At 44.9% G+C, this 24,289-nt stretch overlaps 1 protein-coding gene across 1 annotated transcript in view; it reads left to right on the top strand.

The window, feature by feature from the left end:
- Window positions 1-24,289, top strand: part of LOC134353489 (uncharacterized) — a 74,858-nt gene that overhangs the window by 45,861 nt on the left and 4,708 nt on the right. The window contains exons 2-3 of the mRNA XM_063061493.1: window positions 7,335-7,652; window positions 21,647-21,934. Coding sequence (XP_062917563.1) covers window positions 7,335-7,652; window positions 21,647-21,934 — 606 coding nt within the window. The remainder of the gene's footprint in view (window positions 1-7,334; window positions 7,653-21,646; window positions 21,935-24,289) is intronic.

A 24,289-nucleotide genomic window follows, 5' to 3' on the forward strand; every position in this document is an offset into this window, starting at 1 on the left:
CTCCCCCTCCCCCTTCCACTTTCAAATCTCTTACTAGCTCTTCTTTCAGTTAGTCCTGACGAAGGGTCTCGGCCCGAAACATCGACTGTATCTCTTTCTATAGATGCTGCCTGGCCTGCTGCGTTCACCAGCAACTTTGATGTGTGTTGCTTGAATTTTCAGCATCTGCAGAATTCCTTGTGATTACGTTCAATAAAAGTTAATTTGATTTTTCTTCAAATTCCTATGTGATACAAGTAGTCTGAAATTACATTTCTGTTCATCTTCAAGCAGTCTATCATAAACAAAAAAAATTCCGAGGAAGCAACACTTTTGAAAAAATTTGTTGTCCAGTGTAATCAGTTCCTGTCTATAAAAATACTTGTATATCTGGTCTCTTAGAATACCTTCCAATAACTTTCCCAATACTGACGTCAGGCTCACCAGGATATAATTTCCCGACTTATTCCAATAGCCTTTCTTAAACATTAGCTCTCCCGCAGTCCTCCGGCATGTCACCTGTGACTAAGGATGTTTTAAATATCTTTGCTAGGACCCCCGCAATTTCTGCACTAGACACCCATAGGGTCCAAGGGAACGCTTTGTCAGGCCCTGAGGATTTGTCCACCCTAATTTGCCCCAAGACAGCAAGCATCTCCTCTTCTGTAACCTGTATAGGGTTCATGACCTGTCTGCTGCTTTGTCTCACTTCTATAGACTGTGAGTCCGTCCCCTAAGTAAATACAGATGCAAAATGTAACCTACTTTGGCTCCATGCACAGATTACCACTTTGATCTTCCAGCGGACCAGTTCTGTCCTTTGCTATCCTTTCGTTCTTAATATGTCTGTTGAAGCCCTTAGGATTCTCCTTCACCTTGTCTGCCAGAGCAACATCATGAGTTCTTTTAGACCTGATTTCCTTCTTAAACGTTCTCCTGAATTTCTTATTCTCCTGAAGCACTCATCTGTTTCTACCTGCCTAAATCTGCTATGTGCCTCCTGTCTATCCTGATGACTGAACTTGCTCTCATGTGGAATCTGTGTTGTAATGAGCTCTTCAGGCCTGATCAAGGTGCCGGAGAGCGTTGGGCTCTGAGGTTTTTAGAGCATCTGAATTGTTGAATTGTTCTTTAATGAGAGTTGTTAATCATTTAGCATTCCTTGTGTTTTTCTTGAGTGACCTTCTTTGTAAAGCGATCTCCTTGTGCTTTCTGTATAAATTCGTTAAGTTTATTTTGTTAGTCTCGGGAATCCTGTGTTACTGTATTACTTAAGCAGGCATCTGATTATTGCTAAGCCCAGGGTCCTAGTTTTGAGAATGTTTTGTCTCACAGCGTTGCTTGGCCGAGCCAGTGATGTTCTTTTGGAATTATTATGAACAAACTTTCATCACTGTCTCTACATCTGAGACTGCCTTTCCTCCGCACTGGGGTTCTGTATTGTAGCGCACATCGTGACACGTGTATGACGTCCATACAGAGTGTGAGAGGCTGCAGCCCCTGTCTGAGTATTTGAAGGGGCTCTTCCTCAAGTTCTGGTTACCCTTTCCAGCTTCAATAAATCCTTCCTCAAGCTGAACAAGCAAGAGAAAATCTGCAGATGCTGGAAATCCGAGCGACACACAGAAAATGCTGGAGGAAGTCAGGCCAGGCAGCACCTATGGAAAGGAGCACAGTCAACATCTCAGGCCAAGACCCTTCAGCAGGACTGGAGAAAAAAAGATGAGGAGTAGAGCTTAAAAGGTGGGGGAAGGGGAGGGAGAAACACAAGGCGATTGGTGAAACTGGGAGGGGGAGGGGGAGGGCTGAAGTAAAGTGCTGAGAAGTTGATTGGTGAAAGGAGGGCTGGAGAAGGGGGAGTCTGAGAGGAGACGACAGAAGGCCACAGAAGAAAAGAAAGTGGAGGGGGGAACACCCGAGGGAGGCAATGGGCAGGCAAGGAGATAAGGTGAGAGAAGGAAAGGGGATGGGGAATGGTGAAGGAGATGGGCATTTCTAGAAGTTTGAGAAACCCTCTCTCCTTCACCACTCCCCATCCCCTTTTCCCTCTCTCACCTTATCTCCTTGCCTGCCCATCACCTCCCTTTGATGCTCCTCCCCCCCATTTCTTTCTTCCAGGCATTCACAGAAACAGGCCCTTCAGCCCACAGTGTTGTGCCGATCCAATTATATTAGTAATCAAATGGGCAACATTACTAATCTCCCTTTCCTACACAATGTCCAAATCTTTCCACTTCCCTCACATTTGGGTACCTATCTGAAGCCTCTTAAAAATCCCAAATGTATCTCCCTCTGCCACCACTCCAGACAGTACATTCCAGACACCCACTCTGTAAAAAAAACTTGCTCCTCTCCTCTCCTTTGAAATGACCCTCCTTCACCTTAAATGCACGCCCTCCAGTATTAGCCATTTCAACCCTGGGAAAAAGATACCGTCTGTCTACTGTCTGTGCCTCTCATAACTTATAATTTGCCAAGAACAATCATGGTCCATAATGATGATGATGAATCTTATAAACTTCTATCAGATCTCCCGTCAGCCACCACCATTCCAGAGAAAACAACCCGAGATTGTCCAGCCTCTTGTTCTAGCACATGCACTCTAATCCAGGTGACAACCTGGTAAACTTCTTCAGCACCCACTCCAAAGTCTTGACATCCTTCCTATGAGGCGGTGCTGGATTCTGGTGTCTAAATCCAAGGTCTTATTAGTAGTCGGGAATGAGGCGTAAAAATGGTTCTTCATGATCGTTTTATTAAGAGTTCACAGAGCAAAGAGAACAGGAACAGACCAGTTCCTGAAGAAGAGAGGATCTATAGATCGCACCTCGCATAAAACAGCTACTTTTATAGCCACAGAGATAAGAAATATTCCATAGATAAGGCACAACTAATTAGAAAATACTTAGTCAAAACTGCAGTAAAAAGTTAACCAATAAATAAATTCTAGCCACTTAACGCAGAGCTTCTAGAGCTCCTCGAATTTACTTTGTTAACCACTAGAGCAGGGAGTTCCCAACCTTTTTTATGGTCCGTGGACCTTAGGTTGGGAACCCCTGCACTATAGGCATATAAAACTCTTACACAGAAAGACTACTTAAAATACAACCAGAATTGTTAAATTGTAAAGAAAAAGGCAATTAAAATTAAACAGTCAGATCAATCAGGAGTGACCAGAACTTATGGATGCTGTCTGGCCTGCCGCGTTCCACCAGCATTTTGTGTGCGTTGCAATATTCTAGATGTGGCTTAGCTAGCATTTTATAAACTATTACTAAGTTGACGCAGGCCTAGGGGGTCGGCATTGGGCAAAAAACTGCAACACAACTTCCTGACTTTTGAATTCAGTGCATCAACTAATCAAGACAAGCTTGCAATTTGACTCCTTAACCACCCTATTAATAGGTGTTGTCACTTTCAGGGAGCTATGAACTTAGATCCCAAGATCCCTCTGCTCATCAACACTTAAGTGTCTTGCCCTTAACAGTCTACTGTCTCTTTACATTGGATGTCTCTCATAGGAAGCTCATCCTGAAGATTAACATGCATGGGATCAATGGTGAATTGGTTGGTGGATCCATAACTGGCTTGCTCGGAAGACAGGGTAGTGGTTGAAGGAACTTATTCTAGGATATGGACATTGAGCAGGCATAAGAGTTTATTTGCCACTTGATTATTAACTCTGGTGGTGTAATGGCATCAGTGCTGGAGTTCGGGACGAAAGGTCCCGAGTTCGAATCCAGCTGGCTCTCCTGCTCGCTTTCCATCCGTGCTGGGTTACGAGTTGGTGATCTCTTTGGAAACTCGCCCGCCAGAAGGCAATGGCAAACCACTGCTGTAACTTGCCTCGTATGTGGTTCCCCACTACGTCAGAGAGGCGCGAAGGAAAATCGTCCGCTGACCAGAGAAACTCCGGATGTGACGTACCTTTCCTTTCCATTGGTTTAGTATGACATCATGGGCCAAAGGGATTGTTCTTGTGATGTACTGTTCTATGTTCTGTGCTCTAAGTTAAAGTCCCCCGTGACAACAATTCTATTATTTTTACACCTTTCCTTAAGCTACTTGAATAACTGTTCGTCAATGTTCCAGTGGCTATTAGGAGGGGGGAGTCTGTAGTTCAATCCCATCAGAGTGGTGGCACCCTTTGTATTTTTGAGTTGTACCCATAGACACTCCGTGGACAAGCCCTCCATTATGACTCCTCTGTGATATTGTCCCTAACTAGTTGAGTAACTTTTCCCAGCTCCCCCCACCTCAGCTCTTTTATCTCCCCCTCTACCTTCTTTGAACATTATGCATCATTCCTGTCCCCCTCTTAACACAGTCTCTATAATGGCCACAATATCAGAGTTCCATGTACTGATCCACACTGTTCACCACTTTACTCATACTACTCCTAGCATTCAAGTACACACACTTAAAACAATCTGTCCCATTGTACCTATTACTTTGCTCCTGCTTACTTGTGCTGTCCTGATACTGTTTCTTCTCCATCCCTCCACTTTCTGACCTGATGCTCTGTTTCCTATAACCCCTGCCAAACTAGCATAAACATTCACATGTATCACTCGAGAACCTTCTCAATCAGGATATTGGTTCCCCTACAATTTAGGTGCAACCTGTCCCTCTTGTACAGGTCATCCCTGCCCCAGAAGAGGTTCCAATGATCCAAGAACCTGAAACCCTGCTCCTGCACCAGTTCCTCAGCCACTCACTCATCTGTACTGTCATTCTATTCCTGGCCTGACTAACATGTGGTACTGGCAGTAATCCGGAGATTACTACCTTGGAGGTCCTGTCCTTCAGCCTCTTTCCTAACTCCCTATACTCACCGTGCAGGGCCTCTTCCCCCTTTGATGCCAATATGCACCACGACCTCCGGTTGCTCACCCTCCCCCTTGAAAATATTCTGTAGCCCCTCTGAGACATCCAAGACCCTAGCACCTGGAAGGCAAAGCTCCATCCTGGCTTCTCTTTTGCAGCCACAGGATCTGCTGTCAGTCCCCCGGCCAACAAGTCTCCTATCAGTATTGCTCTGCCTGACTTTACGCTTCGCTGCTGAGTGTCAGAGCTGGACACAGTGCCACTGGCCTGGGATCTGCTGCTGCTGGGTCTCTTCCACATCTCCGACCAGCCCCTCCCCCCCGCCAGTCGTATCCAAAGGGGTACACTTATTGTCGAGCAGATTTCCTACAGGGGAACCCATCACTGTGTGCTTACTCCCCTTGCTTCTGGTGGTCACGCATCTACTATCTGAAGCTTGAACTCTGGGTGTGACCACCTCAGTAGAAGTTTCAGCTATGAGGTGTTCACCTGATGTCAGCTCCTGACTGACGTCAAGGAACTGGAGCTGGAGTTGGATGTGCCTTCACCTTGTCAATCAGGAGCTGAAGTCGGGTGTAGATCCTGCAGATGTCGTCATCAGGGAGACCGTTAGGCACCCTGCAATCCCACATCTTACAGGAGGAGCACTCCACTACCCTAATTACCATCCTGCTTACATTGAATTTAGGACTAGAGACTTACAGACAACAAAAAGAAATTCTTACTCGTGCCTTATCTCTGAAACCTTTGAGTTTCACACTGACATAGATCACTTACATAGAAACATAGAAAGTAGGTGCAGGAGTAGGCCATTCAGCCCTCCGAGCCTGCACCACCATTCAGGATGATCATGGCTGATCATCCAACTCAGAACCCTGTACCTGCCTTCCCTCCATACCCCCTGATCCCTTTAGCCACAAGGGCCATATCTAACTCTCTCTTAAATATAGCCAATGAACTGGCCTGAACTGTTTCCTGTGGCAGAGAATTCCACAGATTCACCACTCTCTGTGTGAAGAAGTTTTTCGTCATCTCGGTCCTAATAGGCTTCCCCTTTATCCTCAAACTGTGACCCCTCGTTATGGACTTCACCAACATCGGGAACAATCTTCCTGCATCTAGCCTGTCCAATCCCTTTAGAATTTTATACGTTTCAATAAGCTCCCCCCTCAAACTTCTAAATTCCAGTGAATATAAGCCTAGTCGATCCAGTCTTTCCTCATATGAAAGTCCTACCATCCCAGGAATCAATCTGGTGAACCTTATTTGTACTCCCTCTATGGCAAGGATGTCTTTCCTCAGATTAGGGGACCAAAACTGTACACAACACTCCAGGTGTGGTCTCACCAAGGCCTTGTACAACTGCAGTACTACCTCCCTGCTCCTGTACTCGAATCCTCTCGCTATGAATGCCAGCATACCATTTGCCTTTTTCACCGCCTGCTGTACCTGCATGCCCACTTTCAATAATTGGTTTACAGTGACACCCAAGTCTCGTTGCACCTCCCGTTTTCCTAATCGGCCACCATTCAGATAATAATCTGTTTTCCTGTTCTTGCCACCAAAGTGGATAACCTCACATTTATCCACATTAAATTATTCACCCTCTTCTCACTGAGCTTGTTATAGTTTTGGGTCAAACTTCACAGGCCCAAGTTCTGCAGATAAAGTAAATGATTACAATTGACTCAGAAGCACACTTGGACTACACCTGCTCTTGCCAAAGCCTGTTGAACCAAAGCCTCCCACTCTAACACTGGCCCAGTCCAACAACGGTTGCTCCAAAAATAGCCATTCTGCTTACACCTTGCTTCCTTTTATTGAATCAAACAAACTTTGGAGTCATTGCTATTGATCATCTCATGAGGTACCATATAATGCACTTCTTTGTAAAAGTTCCATCATCCTTTTGAATTTACAGCCATCAATTGGTTGGTACATTGACTCCTTTTCGATATATGGACTTATTTCCTAATACAGTCAAATTCCCACCAGATTCCATAATCATCTTTTTCACCTGGTCCACAATTAACAGAGTTTGGACCTGCACCGTAGACCCTCGTAAACAGCGTCTTAAAGATTTCTTTGTTTCTGAGTACCCGGGATTGTGGGAGAATTCACAGCTCTGTAAAGTTGTCTCAGGTGGAAAATTTCTGCAGCTACATTGCCACTCTGATACCAACCAAATGTTCAAACATCCATTGGTTGGTACATCTGTTCAAACATCAGCGTGACCCTGCTTCATTTCATTCCTTCAGCTTCCTGCTGACCAAGTCTCCCCAGCCGTCACGGGAGTTCTAGACAGCCGACGGTTCTCAGAGGGTGCTGGAACTGCCTGAGGAGAGGAGGTGTGGCCTCGGGCAGGAAACATCCTTGTGTGATGTAGGAACCGTGGGCTGGCTGTGTCACACAGCTGGGAACCAGACAGTGGGCCCCCTGGCCTGCTCCTGTGGTTGTGATCCTCTCAGCTCTGATTCCTCCTCCTGTCACTGAGCTCACCTGCTGATTGTCTCCTCTTGTTTCCTCAGCTGGAACGCAGGCTTTCTCTCCCACTGTGAAGGGAGCTCGGGGAAAGTCAGTCCTCTTATATCCTGGGATCTCAGTCGGATCGGACGTTTATGAGATTGTGTGGAAACTGACATCACTCAGTAGCAGGATAGTGCAATACATAAAGGAGAACACTGAAATTTTCATGGCTAAGTACGAGCGACGGATAACTCTACATCCCGGGAACTTCAGTCTGGAAATCCATGATGTATGGAGAGCGGATGCTGGTGATTATGAGGTGACTGTTACCACAGGTTCAGGAGCTGAATCCAAGAGGATAGTTCGACTGGAGGTGTACGGTGAGTGAGATGCTGCAGAGGTGCCTTAGTTTCACTGGCTCCTGAAACACTACTAACGAATGGGTGAGGGTAGATCCCATAGGTTCCCCTGTTCACTGATCCCCACTGACTGTGAGTGCCCAGAGCTGGGCTCACAGACCTAGTGTCAGGCAGGTGGTCTGCTGGACACACTCTCCACATCCATGGAGACTGGGCCAGGGACCATGAAGGATAGAACAGTCCATGGGGGAACCTCGAGGCTCTGAGGCTGGAGGAGATGAGCACATGGGGAGGAGGGAACTGAGGGAAAGGCCAATGGCATTGAGGGACTGGTGCGGATGGGTCAAATGATCTGTATCTGTGAGTCACAGTTAAACAGATCTCACTCAGAGGTCTGGTCTGTCATGTTCAGGGATCCCAGTTGTTCCACCTGTTTCCCAGAGCACTTTATCTATTTACTGAGATACAACACGGAATAGGTCCCTCTGGCCCTTTGAGCCATATCACCCAGCAGTCCCCCGGTTTCATCCTCGCCTAATCATGGGGCAACCGATAAAAAACTAACCTACCAAACAGTACATCTTTGTGCTATGGGAGGAAACAGGAACACCCGGAGGAAACCCACGTGGTCACCGGGAGAACGTTCAAACTCCATAGAGGCAGTGGTGGGACTTGAACCCGGGTTGCCTGTACTGTGAAACGTTGTGCTAACCACTGTGCTATCGTGGCATACCTCTATGCTCCCATTGCCACTCTGCTTGTTATTTCCCCAGACTGAGGTCTGAGCTCAGCAAGGTGTTTTATTCCTCAGCCTTCATGCTGTGCTGTGTGATACCCTGTGTATTCATTACACTGGATATTGTGCTCCAGCACACAGACACAACGGCACACTCACACCCAGCAATACTCACTCTTACAGTAATACATCATTCACAATAATCCCACCCAGCAATGTCTTTCCTCCTCCATCCCAGAGTTAACAGGTTCCCATGAGAATATAAGACCACAAAGACATAGAAGCAAAATTAAGCCATTTGGCCCATCAAGTCTGCTCCACCATTCTTTCATGGCTGATATTATCCCTCTCAATCCCATTCTTCTGTCTTTTCCATGTAAAATTTGACACCCCAAATCATCAAGAACCTGTCAAATTCTATTTTAAAATACTCAATGACTTGGCCTCCGTAGCTATCTGTGGCAATGAATTCCACAGATTCACCACCCTTAACTAAGGAAATTCATCATCAAAGGGACATTTTTCTCTTCTGAGGCTGTGCACTCTATCCCGGACTCACACTGTAGGAAACATCCTTCCCACATCCATCCAAACCTGTCAATATTCAATAGGTTTCAATCATATCCCTCATTGTTCTTATAGACTCCAGCATGTGCAGGTCCAGAGCCATCAAACAATTCTCATATGTTAACCCTTCCATTCCCAGAATCATTTTCGTAAACCTCCCCTGGACCCTTTCCAATGCCAATAAATCTTTTCTTCGTTTCGGGTCCCAAAACTACTCACGATACTCTAATTGTGGTTTGACTAATGCCTTATAAAGCCTCAGCATAACATCTTTGCTTTTATATTCTCGTCTTCTCTAAATGAATGCATTTACCTTCCTCACCACCGTCTCAATCTGCAAATTAATTTTCAGGGAATCATGCCCAAGGGCTCCCAAGTCACATAGCCTCTCTGATTTTTTGAATTTATCCCTGATTAGAATACAGTCCACTCTTTTATTCCTTCTACCAAAATGCATGACCATACACTTCCCTACACTACATTCCATCTGCCATTTCTTTGCCCGTTCTCTCAAAGCCATCAAATCTGTCATCCAAATTATTAACACATCATGTTAAAAGAAGCGGTCCCAACACCGACCCCTGCGGAACACCACTAGTCACTGGCAGTCAACCAGAAGGGGTCCCTTTTTTCCACCTGCCAGTCAGCCAATCTTCTATCCATGCTAGTGCCTTTCCTTTAGTGCCAAGGGCTCCTGCGTTATTGAACAGCTCCGTATGTGGCATCTTGAAAAACGCCTTCTGAATTCCAACAGATTTGTCAGATAAGATTTGCTGACTTTGGCCTATTTTATTATGTGCCTCCAAGTAATGGAATGCAACATCTTCTAGACCACTGAAGTTAGACCAACCAGCCTCTAATTTCCTTTCTTCTGCACTCTCCCTTCTTAAAGACTGGAGTGACATTTCCAATTATCTAGTCCTCTAGAACCATTCCAGAATCAAGTGATTCTTGAAAGGTCATTACTAATGCCTCCATAATCTCTTCAGCTACCTCTTTCAGGATCTGGGGTATCCATCTGGTGCAGGTGACTTACCTAACTTCAAACCTCTCAGCTTCCCAGGTACCTTCTCCTTATAATCTTAACTACCCTCTCTTCTGCCAGAGACACTCTTGAATTTCTGTCATTCTGCTAGTATCTTCCACAGTAAAGACTGATGCAAAATACTTAAATTCATCCACCATTTCTTTGTCCCCCAATACTACCTCTCCATTATTTTACAGTGCTCCGATACACACTCTCACCTTTTTACTCTTTATATTGGAAAACATTCTTGGTATCCTCTTTTTATATTGTTGCCTTCATATTTAATCTTTCCTCTGATATTGCTTTTTTTTAGTTGCCTTAAGTTGGCTTTAAATAGCTTCCCAATCCTCGAAGTTCAAACTAATTTTTACTGTTTTATATGCCCTCTCTTTTCCTTTTATGCTGTTTTTGACCGCTTGTCAGACACAATTGCCTTATCCTCCCTTCAGAATACTACTTCTTTGGGATGTATTTATGCTGTGCCTTCCGAATTGCTGCTAGAAACTCCAGCCATTGCTGCTCTGTTGTCACCCCTGATAGCATCTCCTTCCAACCAACTTTGGCCAACTCCTCCCTCATGCCACTGTAAGACTGATAAACTTTATCTTCAAACTATCATATTATGACCACTGCCTCCGAAGGGTTTCTTGACCTTAAGCTCCCGAACTAAATCTGATTCATTACACATCACCCAGTCCAAAATTACCTTTTCCCTAATGAGCTCAACACAAGTTGCTCTAAAAAGACATCTCGTAGGCATTCTACAAATTCCTTCTTTTTGTATGCTGCACCAATCTGATTTTCTCAATCTACCTGCATACTGAAATTCTCCATGACTATTGTAACATTGCTCTTTTAGCATTCCTTTCCCGGCTCCCATTGTAATTTGTAGAAAATTACAGCACAGATACAGACCCTTGTCCCCATCTAGTCCATGCCAAACCATTTAAACTGCCTACTCCCATCGACCTGCACCTGGACCATAGCCCTCCATACTCCTACTTTCTATGTGCCTGTCCAAACTTCTCTTAAACATTGAAATCGAGTTCGCAAGCATCACCTGCCCTGGCTGCTCATTCCTCGCTCTCACAACCCTCTGAATGAAGAAGCTTCCCCTCATCTTCCCCTTAAACTTTTCACCTTTCACCCTCAACCATGGTTATAGTCCCACCCAACCTCAATGGAAAAAAGCCTCCTTGCATTTCCCCTATCTATACCCCTCATAATTTTGTATACCTTTATCAAATTTCCCCTCAATCTTCTACATTCCAAGGAATAAAGTCCTAACCTTTGAAATATTGGCAACTAGGAACATTAGACCCACCATGCTCAATTTTTTGATTCCTGATTTTGTCTGTGGTCTTATCAACGTTTGTCTCCACAACCTCTCCACTATCTGCTCTCACACCCTGGTTCCCATGGCTCCTGAAACTCTAGTTTAACTCCCCTAGTGCGGCACCAGCAAACCTAACCACTAGGATATTAGTTCCCTTCCAGTTCAGATGCAAACCATCTCTTCAGCACAGGTCCCACCTTCCCTGGCTACTATTTGGAAGCCTGTATATAACTCCCAATACAATTTTTTTACCATTACACTTTCTAAACTCTACCCACAAGGTTTCTACATCTTGTGATCTATTTGTATACCAACTGCCCCATCCTCAGCCCTTGCCATTTCAGTTTGCATCCCCTTGCTAAATTAATTCAAACACTCCACTCAAGCTCCAGAAACCTGCCATCAGGTTTAGAACATCAGAATATGAGAAACAGGCATGTAGGAGTGTATAAGTTAGTGAGATCATATACATATCCAGAGTGTGGAAGAGAAGGAGTTTGCTGTCTCGAGACAATTTAGGTTGCATAAATCCTCTGGGCCTGACACAATGGTATATAGAAGACACAACACTTCGAACTTTGAAATGGATGGGTTGCAGCAGCAGAAGACTACGAACATACACTCAGTGCCTACTTTATGAGGTACAAGAGGTACCTAATAAACTGAGTGTATATTAGTGATTTAGAATGAAAATGTGGTTAACCGGATCAGCAAATTTGTGGATGACACCATCACCGGAAGCGTAGTGAACAGCGAGGAAGACTATCAAAACTTGCAGCGGGATTTACCATTTGGGAAAATAGGCCGAAAAATGGCAGATGGAATCTAATTCAGACAAGTATGAGATGTTGTCTTTCGGGAGGACAAACCAGGGTAGGTCTTACACTGGACTTACACCATAGTGTGTGGTAGCGCAAAGAGACCTGAGAACATAGATCCATAATTCCTTGAATGTTACATCACAGGTAGAAAGAGGTACACAGAGCTTTTGGCACATCAGCTTTCATAAATCGGGAATGTAGTACAGGAGTTGGGATGTTATGTTGAAGTTGTACGAGATATTGGTGAATCCAAAATCAGGTTAATTGGGCCATCTGTTAATTGGGACAGCTGGTTATTTGTTACAACTCTTAAAGAACAAAAACTAATCAGAAAAATAGCCAGGATCCCCTTTGTTTATTTGGGACACTATGCTGCTTAACTGGGACAGGACCCTGTTGTTGAACAGTTTCTTTTTTAACTAACATCGATCACATAGTTTTAGACACTACAACAGACACTATAGAGTGAAGTTTTTAAGTAGCAACGGTTGTACACGTCAGTGCTTTAGTCACTGATAATTGGTGAGAAATAAGCAGCAGAGAAATTCAGATCTGTTTTGCTCACTGTAGTTTCAAACATTCAGGCTTAGAGATGCCAGAAATGGCTTTGAGTGAAAATGTAATGATTTCACTACTTCAACAGGTTAGAGACTACAAAGAATTTGATTTTATCAACAATGTGTCATAAGGTGGTGGCTGGGAATGGACACAAGTGCTAGACACAGACACTGAAGTACTAGGAACAGGACTAGGATACAGGGTGAGTGCTAGGACATGGACACAGAAACCGGGAACCTGAAACAGGACTAGACAAGAGAGCTAGGAGCCCCGGCTTGGACACCGAGCCAGAGACAGGGCAAGGACCTGGGTCTTGCCTCTGGCTCGGACCCCAAAACTAGGCAAGGACGTGACTTGGCTGGCAGGCAGGGCGAGGCTGGAGACCAGAGACTTGAGGTGAGGCTGGAGACCAGAGGCTTGGGGCTTGGGGCTCGGGGTGAGGCTCAAGGCTCGAGGCTTGGGGTCTTGAAGCTGGCAATCTGGCCTGGCTTACCCGACGGAGGCAAGGGACAGGAAGGGAGCTAGGTACAGGGTGGCTCCAAGACAAGACTTCAGGCGAGACGAGTCAAGAGTTACCGGCAAGACAAGGCAAGGCTTCAGGCAATGCAAGGTGAGACCAGAACTTCAGACGAGGCGAGAGTTACCAGCAAGACAAGGCAAGGCTTCAGGCAAGGAAACAGAAGGTAGGGGAAGAGATACAAGGAGTAAGGACAAGAACAATCCAGCAGCCACGCCCTGGTCTCTGGAAGTATTTATGCAGCCAGCCCCAATGAGCATCAGCTGCCTCAATTAGTGCTGAACAGGAACAGAAACAAGGTAGACAGGAAAACCTGGAGCAAGGGTCGATGGACCGGACCATGACACAATGATCTGGAATGTTACAAAGAAAATGCAGAGTTGGAGGATGCGATCATTGATAGCATTGTATGAAGACAGTCCATTATCTGCACTCGGTCTCTGTGTTGGTTTTGTTCATTTAAATTTAATCAAAAGAACACAGCAGTGTACACTCGATGAATGAATTCATCGAGAACTATTAGGAACTAATACACAGTGTATAGTACAGTAGCAGTATTGGTAATGTTCTAACTTGTCCTGTATTTCATTTAAATACATAATTTGTTACTTACTTAAACAGTACAGTCTTTTTTATACCTTTTTCCATGAAATGTCAGCCAACTGGGATAGCCGCTTAATTGGACCAAAATGTACTGGTCCTGATGTGTCCCAGTTAATTGGAATCCACTGTATCATGTCCATTTCTGGTCACCTAATCACAGGAAAAATATGAATAAGATTTTCAGAATGCAGAAAAAAGTTACAAAGATGCTGCCAAGACTTGAAGACAGGAATAGGTTGAACAAGTTGAACTTTATTCCATGGATTTCTGGAAAAATGTGGAGAGATGTTATTAAAGTAGACAAAATTGAGAGTGGCAAAGATAGGGTAAATGTGTGCAAGCTCTTTCCCTTGGGGTTGGGTGAGATTGGAACTAGAGATCATAGGTTGACAATGAAAAATGAAATACTTGATGGAAATCCAGGGTGGTACTTCTTCACTCATCGGCTGGTACGAGTGTGGATGAGCTGCCAGTGGAAGTGGCAGACACGGGTTCAGTTGTAACATTTAAGAGACTTTTGGATAGGTACACAATAAGAGAGATGTAGGCTAGATTAAGGTAGATGGGACTGGGCAGAAAACTAGCCTGTATGGACTAGATGGGCTGAAGGGCTTGTTTCTGTGCTCTGGTGCTATATCACTATGACTCAAAGATCTGAAGGAGGCCATTTGGTTCCTTGAACCTGTTGCTCACTCACTGAGATCAGAGCTGGTCTGACCCCGGCCTCAGGTCCACTTTCTTGCCAGTTCTTCACAACCACACTTCCCCCCAACTCCCCTCCAGACCAAAACTCTTTCTGTCTTGGCTTTGAATACATCCAGTCACTTTGTTTCCATTGTTCTCTGGAGGAGAGAATGCCAATGATTCCTGAGCTTTAGAGAACAGAAATTCCTCCTCAAGCTTTTCCAAAGTGGGTGTCTGCATATTCTGAGCCTGTTGTTCTGAGTCCCGTGTTCAAGATCCCTCAATGGGCAGAACATCACCGCAGCACCCATCCTGTTGTGTCCCCTCAGTATCTGGTGTCCCTCTTCTCCTTGTCACTGGAATCCTCATGTGCCCTTGTGTGCTGTCATGTACCGTTCAGTTGGGTCTTCTAATATACAGTAACAAACTACAACATCAGAGGGATCAATATTATTTATTTTTATTTATTGAGATACAGTGTGGAATCGGCCCTTTGAGCCATGCTGCCCAGCAACCCACCTATTTAGTCCTAGCCTAATCACAGGACAATTTATAATGACTAATTAACCTACTAACCAGTAAGTCTTTGGACTGTGGGAGGAAGCTAGAACACCCGGAGGAAACCTACATGGTCAGAGGGAAAACGTACAGATGCCTTGCAGGCAGCGGCAGGAACTGAACCTGGGTCACTGGTGCTGTAAAGTGTTGTGCTTGTAGGTGAATTTTATTATTTACTTCAGAAGTGGTTCTGAATAGAGCAAGAGCGGGAGTTTGTAGGACGGGAGACAATATGGTGAAGTGGGGTTTAAAGACCAGCGAATCCTGTGACTGTGGCGAAAGGGTGCATAACATTGAACACATTCTGCGCAACTGCCCACTCTCACCTGATTTATCTGACACCGACCTGTTCAACATCAACCGAACAACAGTGGAGTGGCTGGCTGTCTGGTGTGAAAGTCTATGAATGAATTATTTACTTGCAAGGGAAGTCTACTTTATTGTCTGGAAAATAGCTTCAATCTTACAGCTCAAAGAAACCATTTTTATACTTTTTACTACACACAGTAATTAGGTTGTTCCATTCCATAACATTCCTCCATTATATGTAAATATTTCTGGTTCCTGACATCTATTCTTCAACCAGTCCATTTATCTTTAGAGGCTTCTCTCCCCATGACAGCTGTGTCCTGCTTTTCTCTATTGTCAAAACTTTTCCCCCTACCATATTGATAAAACCTACACACGCACACAGAGACTTGTAAGCCTCCCTGCCAAACCAGCAAAGCATTCTGGGATCACACTGGTTCCATTTTGTTGCATGACATTTTACAAAAATTATAAATTCATAAAGACTTCAGGGTTACAGATATATCTCCACAGTGTTTATCCAGCTCCCTTCAAACTCCTCAGTGAGATTCAGTATGGTCACTTCCTGTGTGAATAAGCCTTACATTCCCACCTTTCCCGGATTACCTATTGGATTTATCCATCACTGTCTCATCAATAATGTCCTGATCTGGTATCCAGGAGATGAAACTTCCCGTGTGTGAAGGAGAAAGTAATTGTTCTTCTGAGGACCATACAGATCTGTGGCACAATGATTAGCTCTAATGCAGAACCAGGGGGGTGGGGATTAGTCCAGGAGACCTGTACTGGCAGGAGAGGTGATAGTTAGTGAGACAGAGAGGAGTTTCTGTGAACACTAATGAGTCTCCAGGATGGTGTATTTTTCATACAGAGGATGGTGGTTATTTTGAATGTGGCCGGAGGAAGAAGTTGAGATAGTTACAATTACAACGTTTGAAACATATTTGGATAGTTACATGGTTTAGAAGGATATGAGCCTTATGTAGGCAAATGGGACTTACTCAGGTAGAGCCCTTGGTCAGCATGGAAGAGTTGGGCTGAAGGGACTTTTTTATACTGTATAACTTTAAGATTAATAGAATTCTAACCAGGACCACAGAGTTATAACACAGGGCATGATGAAGGATGCTGCTGAGGTCAAGTTGTGTGCAAATAAATGTTAAATATAAAGGGAGTAAAATAGTGGTGGCCTGGCATGTTTTGAGGGAGTAGGAAATGGTCTTGGTGGGTTATGGAACCTAGAACATAGAAATATACAGCACACTATGGGCTCGTCAGCTCATGATGTTGTGCCGATATTTTACCTACTCACGATCAATCTAAGCCTTCCTTCCAACATAGCCCATAATCCTGCATTTTTCTTTCCTCCATGTGCCTATCATTTAAATGCCCCTAATGTATCAGTCTCTACCACCCCCAACAGTGCATTTCACTCTCCATTTAAGAAACTTACCTCTGACATCTCCTCTAAACTTCTCTACAATTGCCTTAAAATGATGCCCTCTGGTATTAGCCATTGCCACCCTGGGAAAAAAGGCACTGGCTGCCCTCTCTATCTACTTGAAAGGTAGTGTGAGAAATTCCTGCTGAGTTTAAAGGACGAGGTTCCAAACGCACAAAATATACGTACAGGAGCGCAATGTCTGTGTAGACGTCTCTCCTTCTGCAATCAAGATGTAAGAGAGAAACTCCAAGAGGTGACGTACTGATGAGCCACACTCTCATTCAAGATCATCTTCCAATACAGGGTTGGCACCACAGAGCAAGATGAGACATGTTCACGCTCCTTATTCCACAGGGTTCACAGTGGAGCTCTGTAATCTACAGCCTGAAGGAAGAGGGTGACTCAGTAAGTCTCATTTTACTTGAGCCAATAAAAAGAAGTGAGGTTGAAGCAGACCAGCCATTGTGGGAGTGGGCAGTGTTAGAGTGGAGGACTGAGGCTTTAAGAGTGGAGGCAGAAGTGAGTATCAGGTAAGAACAGGCAAAGATTTTTCATTATATACAGTACTAATTTGTATAGCTAAAACAATAGAAATTACAACTGATTATTAAAGCAGGGATGCAGGAACAGGTGATGTGTTGTAGCTATGTGATGTGGGAACTGGTGGACACCATTGTGGTTCCTGGTGATATTGTAACTGTATGATGTGGTAGCTGGTGAACCCCATTGTGGTTCCTCATGATGTGTTGTAGCTGTATGATGTGGGAGCTGGTGGACACCATTGTACTTCCTGGTGACTACATCTGCAGCAAGTGTTAGTTGTTTAAGGAACTCAGGCTCAGAGTTGATGACCTGGAATCTGAGAAAATTCTCCACCGCAAAGATCGAGAGTCCTGAAGACTGTGTTTTCTGCCTGGTGCCTGTATCTCATCTGACTGCAGAGGAATTTGGAGTGGGAAGGGAAAGATACGGCAGTCACGGTTCATGTGTGTACCAATGATGTAGGAAGAACAAGGAAAGAGGTTCTGCTGAGGGAATTTGAGTAGCTGGAGGGGAAAGTATAATACAGATTCCCTGGATTGTTACCTGAGCCATGTGCAAATTGACACAGGAGCAATAAGATCAGAGAGCTAAATGCATGGCTCAAAGATTGGTGTGGAAGAAATGGATTCAAATTTGTGGGACATAGGCTCCTGTATTGGGGAAGGAGGGAGCTCCTCCGATGGGATGGGCTCCACCACAACCATGCTGCGACCAGAGTCCCGATGAGTTGTATAACTAGGGCTGTGGTTACAGCTTTAATCTAAATAGTTAGAGGGTGGAGTTGGGCTTAACAGTTTGGAAAAGTGAGGGTAAAGTAAAATGAGAGCAGAGTGCAGGACAGGTTACAGAAGTTTACAGAATAAAGAAAAAGACAAAATGTTTAGAAAGTATTTAACATGGAGACACAATTGAAAAGGGCACTGAATACAGTACTGAAGGAGTTGCATTTGAAGGTACGCAGTTTGTGGAATAAGGTAGATGATCAAGAGTGGATATTGGACTGCTGGCAAACGAAAATGATGCTGGAGACTAGTAATGGGGGACATAAAATGGCAGACAAACTGAATAATTATTTTGTGTCACTCTTCAGTGTGGAAGGCATCAGCAGTTTAAGAGAAATTGGGGAATGTGAAGGGGCAGAAGTGAGTGTAGTCACTATTACTAGGGAAAAGGTGCTTGGGAAACTGAAAGGTCTGTCGGTAAGTAAGTCACCTGGACCAGGTGGTCTACACCCCAGGATTCTGAAAGAGGTAGCTCTGAAGAATGCGGAGGCATTATTAGTGATCTTTGAAGAATCACTAGAGCCTGGAAAGTTTCCAGCAGATTGGAAAATCAGAAATGTCACTAAATTTTGCACATCAATACTTACGTCATTCTAAAGATGCGCAGTAGAGAGCATCCTGACAAGCTGCATGACTGCTCGGCATGGAAACTGCACTGCAATGGGGAGGATAACTCTATAATGAGTAGTAAACACTGCCCAACGCGTCAACAGCAACAGATTACCTGCCATCAAAGACATAGCGTATATACAGAAAGGAGCCCAGCAAGGGCCAGTAACATCATGAAGGATCCCACCCACCTTGCTCATGGACTGTTTGTCCTACTAGCATCAAGGGGGAGGCTATGTACAGTAGCACCCACGCCAGGACCACCAGACCAGTTACTTTCCCCAAGCAGTAAGTCTGATCAGCACCTCCACACACTAACTCCACCACTATTCTATTATTTCCCATCAGTCACTTTATGGACCTACAGTCAATGTATACAGTAGGTTATCTTTTGGATTTATATTAGTTGTGTGTTTTTATTATTATTATGTTCTTTATCTTTTGTGTTTTTTTTTGTGTTTCATCTGATCCGGACGAACGATTATCTTGTTCTGCTTATACTCGTGTACAGGAAATGACAAGAAACAATCTTAAATAATCTTAAACAACACACACAAAGTGCCAGAGGACTCAGCAGGTCAGGTAGTATCTGTGGAAGTGAATGAACAGGCAACACTTCGGGCTGAGACTGGAAAGGAGGGAAAAGATGCCAGAATAAAAAGGGGGGAGAGGGGAAAGAGGATCAGCTAGAAGGTGATAGGTGAAGCCAAGTGGGTGGGGGACGGGAACGAAGTGAGAAGCTGGGAAAATGATGGTTGGAAAAGATAAATGGCTGGAGAAAAAGAAATCTGATCAGAAAGCAGAGTGGACCATGGAGAAAGGGAAAAAAGAGGGGCACGGGGGGGGAGGTGATAGGCAGGTGAGAAGAGGTAAGGGGCCAGAGTAGGGAATACAAGAAAAGGGGAGGGGGAGGAATTTTTTTTAACCAGAAGGAGAAATCAGTATTCATGCCCTCAGTTTGGAGGCCACCCAGATGGAATATTAAGTGTTGTTCCTCCACCCTGATAATGTAAAAAATGTTTTTCTCCCCTCTTCTATTCCCCACTCTGGCCTCTTGCCTCTTTCTCACCTGCCTGTCACCTCTCCCTGCTGTCTCTCCTTCTTCCTTTCTCCTATGGGCCACTCTGCTCTCCTATCAGATACCTTCCCCTCCGGGCCTTTACTTTTCCCACCAACAAGGCTTCACCAATCACCTTTCAGCTAGGCCTGCCCCTCAGCCCACTTTTTTTATTCATATATCTCCCCACCCCCCCCATTTCTAGTCCTGAAGAAACGTTAACTATTTATTAATTTCCACAGATGCTGCCTGACCTGCTTAGTTCCTCCAGCACCTTTTTGTGTGTTGTCTTGGATTTCCAGCATCTGCAGGATTACTTGTGTTTAAACTCTTTAAGAGGGGAGGGAGGCAAAAGACAGAAAATTATGAGCCATTTATTCTGCCCTGAGTGGTTGGGAAGATGTTGGAGTCCATTATTAAAGATGAGGTTCCAGGCTACTTGGAGACGTGTGATGAAATAGGCTGAAATCACCATGGTTTCCTTATGGGGAAATTTTGCCTAACAAATCTGTTGTAATTCTTTGAGGAACTAGCAGGCAGGATAGACAAAGGAGAGTCAGTGGATGTTGTTTACTTGGATTTTCAGAAGGCCTTTGACAAGGTGCCACACACGAGGCTGCTGAACATGATCAGAGTCCATGGTATTACAGAAAGATACTAGTCTATTAGAAGTTTGGCTGACTCGCAGGAGACAAAGAGTTGTATAAAGGGGGTCTCCTTTGGTTGGCTGCTGGTGACTCGTGATGTTGGGGCTGCTTCTGAAACCTCTCTGGTCTCCTTGACTGTGTAAGTCTCGAGAATACGCACTCCAGTCTCATCAAACTCATCAGATTCAGACAACTCTCCCACCCCAAACCCCGGTTTGTGTGGATGTTGTGTAATCTGCTACCCTGTTACAACTCAGTGCTACAAAATAACAGACAGCACATGGCATATGATTAAAGGAACTATATTTATGAATCTTAATTAAAAGGGTTAGTAAAGAAAAGAAAAAAAAACAAAAAGGACCTATCATAATTAAACAGTCAAATGTGCACCAGTTGGATCTCAACTCTTCCAGAAGTTATATTCACCAATTGACTGCGACACTTTGTTCCATCGAATCATGGTCCCCCACCAGGTCGAATCCTATGACCGGTTCTCTCCAGCGTCTTCCCTCTTCCTCTCCCGCTGAACAAACAACCCAGCTCACATTCCAAAGCACCCGTTATCTCTAACCATAACCCAAACACTGCTTCCACAGAAAGGCCATTACGTTAGCAGTGACTCTTTTCGCAGGGTGTTACAATTCTTTTTATGTTATATGTCAAAGATCTGGATGATGAAATTAGACCAATAGACAGAGCAGCAGAATAAGGCTATTCAGCCCACCACTTCTGCACTGCTATTCCATCATGGCTGATTTATCATCCCTCTTAACCCCATCCTCTTGCCATCTCCCCGTAACCTTTGACAGCCTTACTAATCAAAAAACCTGCTTTAAATATACCAAATGACTTGGGCTCCGACTTCTGTTGGACCAGATGCAGGACAGGGCTGGGCTGGATCACACTTAGCTGTAGAAGAGATACCGTGACCACTCACAGGAGAGACAAGAGACGTAGAACGTAGAAATCCCGGGGTACTGTGCCATAAACGGAACAGCGGAGAGATTGTAAATGAGTGTGGGTAGTGGTTGGGAAAGAGGGTGCACACAAGTGGGAACTTTCTCCAGCAGCATTTGGCTGAACTGAAGGGTTAAACTGGTGGGTGGAAATGAGCTGGGATGGCTGAAAGTTTACTCGGAGCTGTTGGAGACGGGATGGGGGATTTGGGGATCAAGGATCTCCTTTATTCATCTTTCATCTTGCCTTCCCAACCACAGAGCCTGTGTCCGGAGCAAACATCAAGTTCCAGTGCATCCCCGGGATCAGTGACGTCACCCTAACCTGCTCTGTGACCTCAGGCGACTCCCCCACATTCAGGTGGTGGAGAGAAGAAGCAGCTGTGGGAGACAACAGCAACTATCGCGCTTGGAAACACGGAGAGACGGTAGAGGTTCATTACACAGCAGAGGTTAAAGATGTTGTGTACATGTGTGAGGCCTGGAATGATGTCAGTAAGGACAAGGCATGGATCTCACTACAGGATGTCTGTAAACGCGACACACCGCGTGAGTGTTCGAGGAAGCAATCCAACTCAAAGTGTGGGGGTTTCCATGCCCCAAGAAAGTGTGAGGGGTCACTGTAGACAGCTTCAGCTTGTACCATCCTTGTGCTCTGTGTTCAATTTTAGTATTCAGTATATCCAGTAGAGAGAGAACGAGAGTCACCAGTCAGTGTACAGATCACTCCCTGAGAAAGAGGGACAGACAGACACCGGTCAGTGTACAGATCATCCCTGAGAGAGAGGAACTGAGAGACACCGGTTAGTGTACAGATCATCCCTGAGAGAGAGGGACTGAGAGACACTATTCAGTGTACAGATCTCCCACTGAGAGAGAGGAACTGAGAGACACCGGTCAGTGTACAGATCATCCCTGAGAGAGGGGGAGAAGAGACACTAGTCAGTGTTGCAGATTTTCCCCTGAGTGAGAGAGGGAAAAACACACTGGTCAAGTGTGCAGGTCTTCCCCTGAGAGAGAGGAACTGAGAATATAGAACATAGAACAGTACAGCACGGGAAAAGGCCCTTCACTCACAGTGTTGTGCCATACCAGCTAAAAAGCAAATCAAAAACACCCATCAACTAATCCTTCCTACCTACACAATGTCCATATCCCTCAATCTTCCTCACATCCATGTGCCTCATCTAAACGTCTCTTAAAACCCGCTAATATATTTACCTCTACCACCACTCCAATCATCCGCCACTCTCGGAACAAAAATCTTAGCCCTCACATCCCCTTTGAACCTACCCCCTCATCTTCGATGCATGCTCCCTGGTATTAGGCATTTCTGCCCGAGGAAACAGATACTCCTGGTGTGCTCCATCTATGCCTCTTATCATCTTGTACACCTCGATCTGATCTCCCCTCAGCATCTGCCACTCCAAGGAAAACAACCCAAGTTTGTCCAGCCTCTCATGATAGCACATGCCCTCAAAACCAGGCAGCATCCTGGTAAAATTTCTTCAGCTCCCTCTCCAAAGCCTCAACTTCCTTCCTCTAGTGGGGCGACCACAACTGTATGCAATACGTCTCACCAGAGTTTTATAAATGTAACTCTCAGTTTGGTTAGTGGCTTAATATAGTGGATGATAGCCCCCGGCCCAGCCAAACTTAAGAAATCTCATTTGGGTGTATCCTGCGTGGTGTGTCCCCGTTGCAAGTCAGTACCACGAAATAACAAACAGTACACAATGTGTGGTTAAACGACTGAGCTTTATAATTCTTAATTTGACTATATGGTTAGTAAAGAAAACAAAAAAAGAAAAAGGGCCCATTCTCACAAAACAGTCTAATGGGCAATGCTGGAGCTCACTGATACGCCGTTCGTCCACCATTGACCTCTTCCGATTGTCGCTGACCTTCGGACCCTCGCTCCAAGTCTACCAACTCTCTCCATTCGCGTCTTCTCTCCTCATCTCTCCCCGGCTAAAAGACCGCAAGTTCCTGGCTCCCAGACACACAAGAAAGAACAACATCCCACTCATTGGCTAGCATGCCCCGTTATCTCCAGTCATAACCCAAACATTGCTGCTACAGAGAAACCATTACCTCAGCAGTGGAACATTACAGAGAAGCCATTACATTAGCAGTGAAACCTTACAGCGCGTTATGTAAAGATGCAACATAACCTCTTGACTTTTGAACTCATTGCCGCGACTACTAAAAGCAAGTATTCCATAAGCGTTCTTCACCACCCTATTGACCTGTCTAGCCATTTTAAAGGAGCTATGAACTTGGACCCCAAGATCTCTCTGCTCAGAAAAACTGTTAAGGGTCTTGCTATTAACAGTGTACTATCTTCTTATATTTGTCCTAGCAAGGAGCAATATCTCACGTTTATCTGGGTTAAAACTGCTCAGTGTACAGCTATCCCCCTGAGAGAGAAGGACTGAGAGACACCGGTCAGTGTACAGATTTCCCCGAGAGAACGCGGCTGGAAACATTTGTCAGTGTATAGATCTCCCCCTGAGAGAGAGGGGCTGAGAGACACCAGTCTGTTTACAGATCTCCCACTGAGAGACGCCAGTCTGTTTACAGATCTCCCCCTGAGAGAGGGGGACTCAGAGACACTGGTATCCTGAACAGAGATGATGACTTGTCAGTATATAAGTATGCCTCCATAGACGGGGAGTAGAGACTGCGGTGTTTGTCTGGATATCGCACTGAGACAGAGGGACTGAGTGATACACTTCCTGTACAGCAACTGTGGGACGTTAGTCTTTGAACAGATATCCCTTGGGAGGAAGATCCCAGACAGTTATTTGGAATGAGCTGCCAGAAACAGTGGTTGAGGCAGTCACATTTGCAAATTTAAAAGCCGTGTACATAAGTCAATGAATAGGAGAGATTCAGAGGGCT

The sequence above is a fragment of the Mobula hypostoma genome, chromosome 11 (genome assembly GCF_963921235.1).
Source record: "Mobula hypostoma chromosome 11, sMobHyp1.1, whole genome shotgun sequence".
NCBI lineage: Eukaryota > Metazoa > Chordata > Chondrichthyes > Myliobatiformes > Myliobatidae > Mobula > Mobula hypostoma.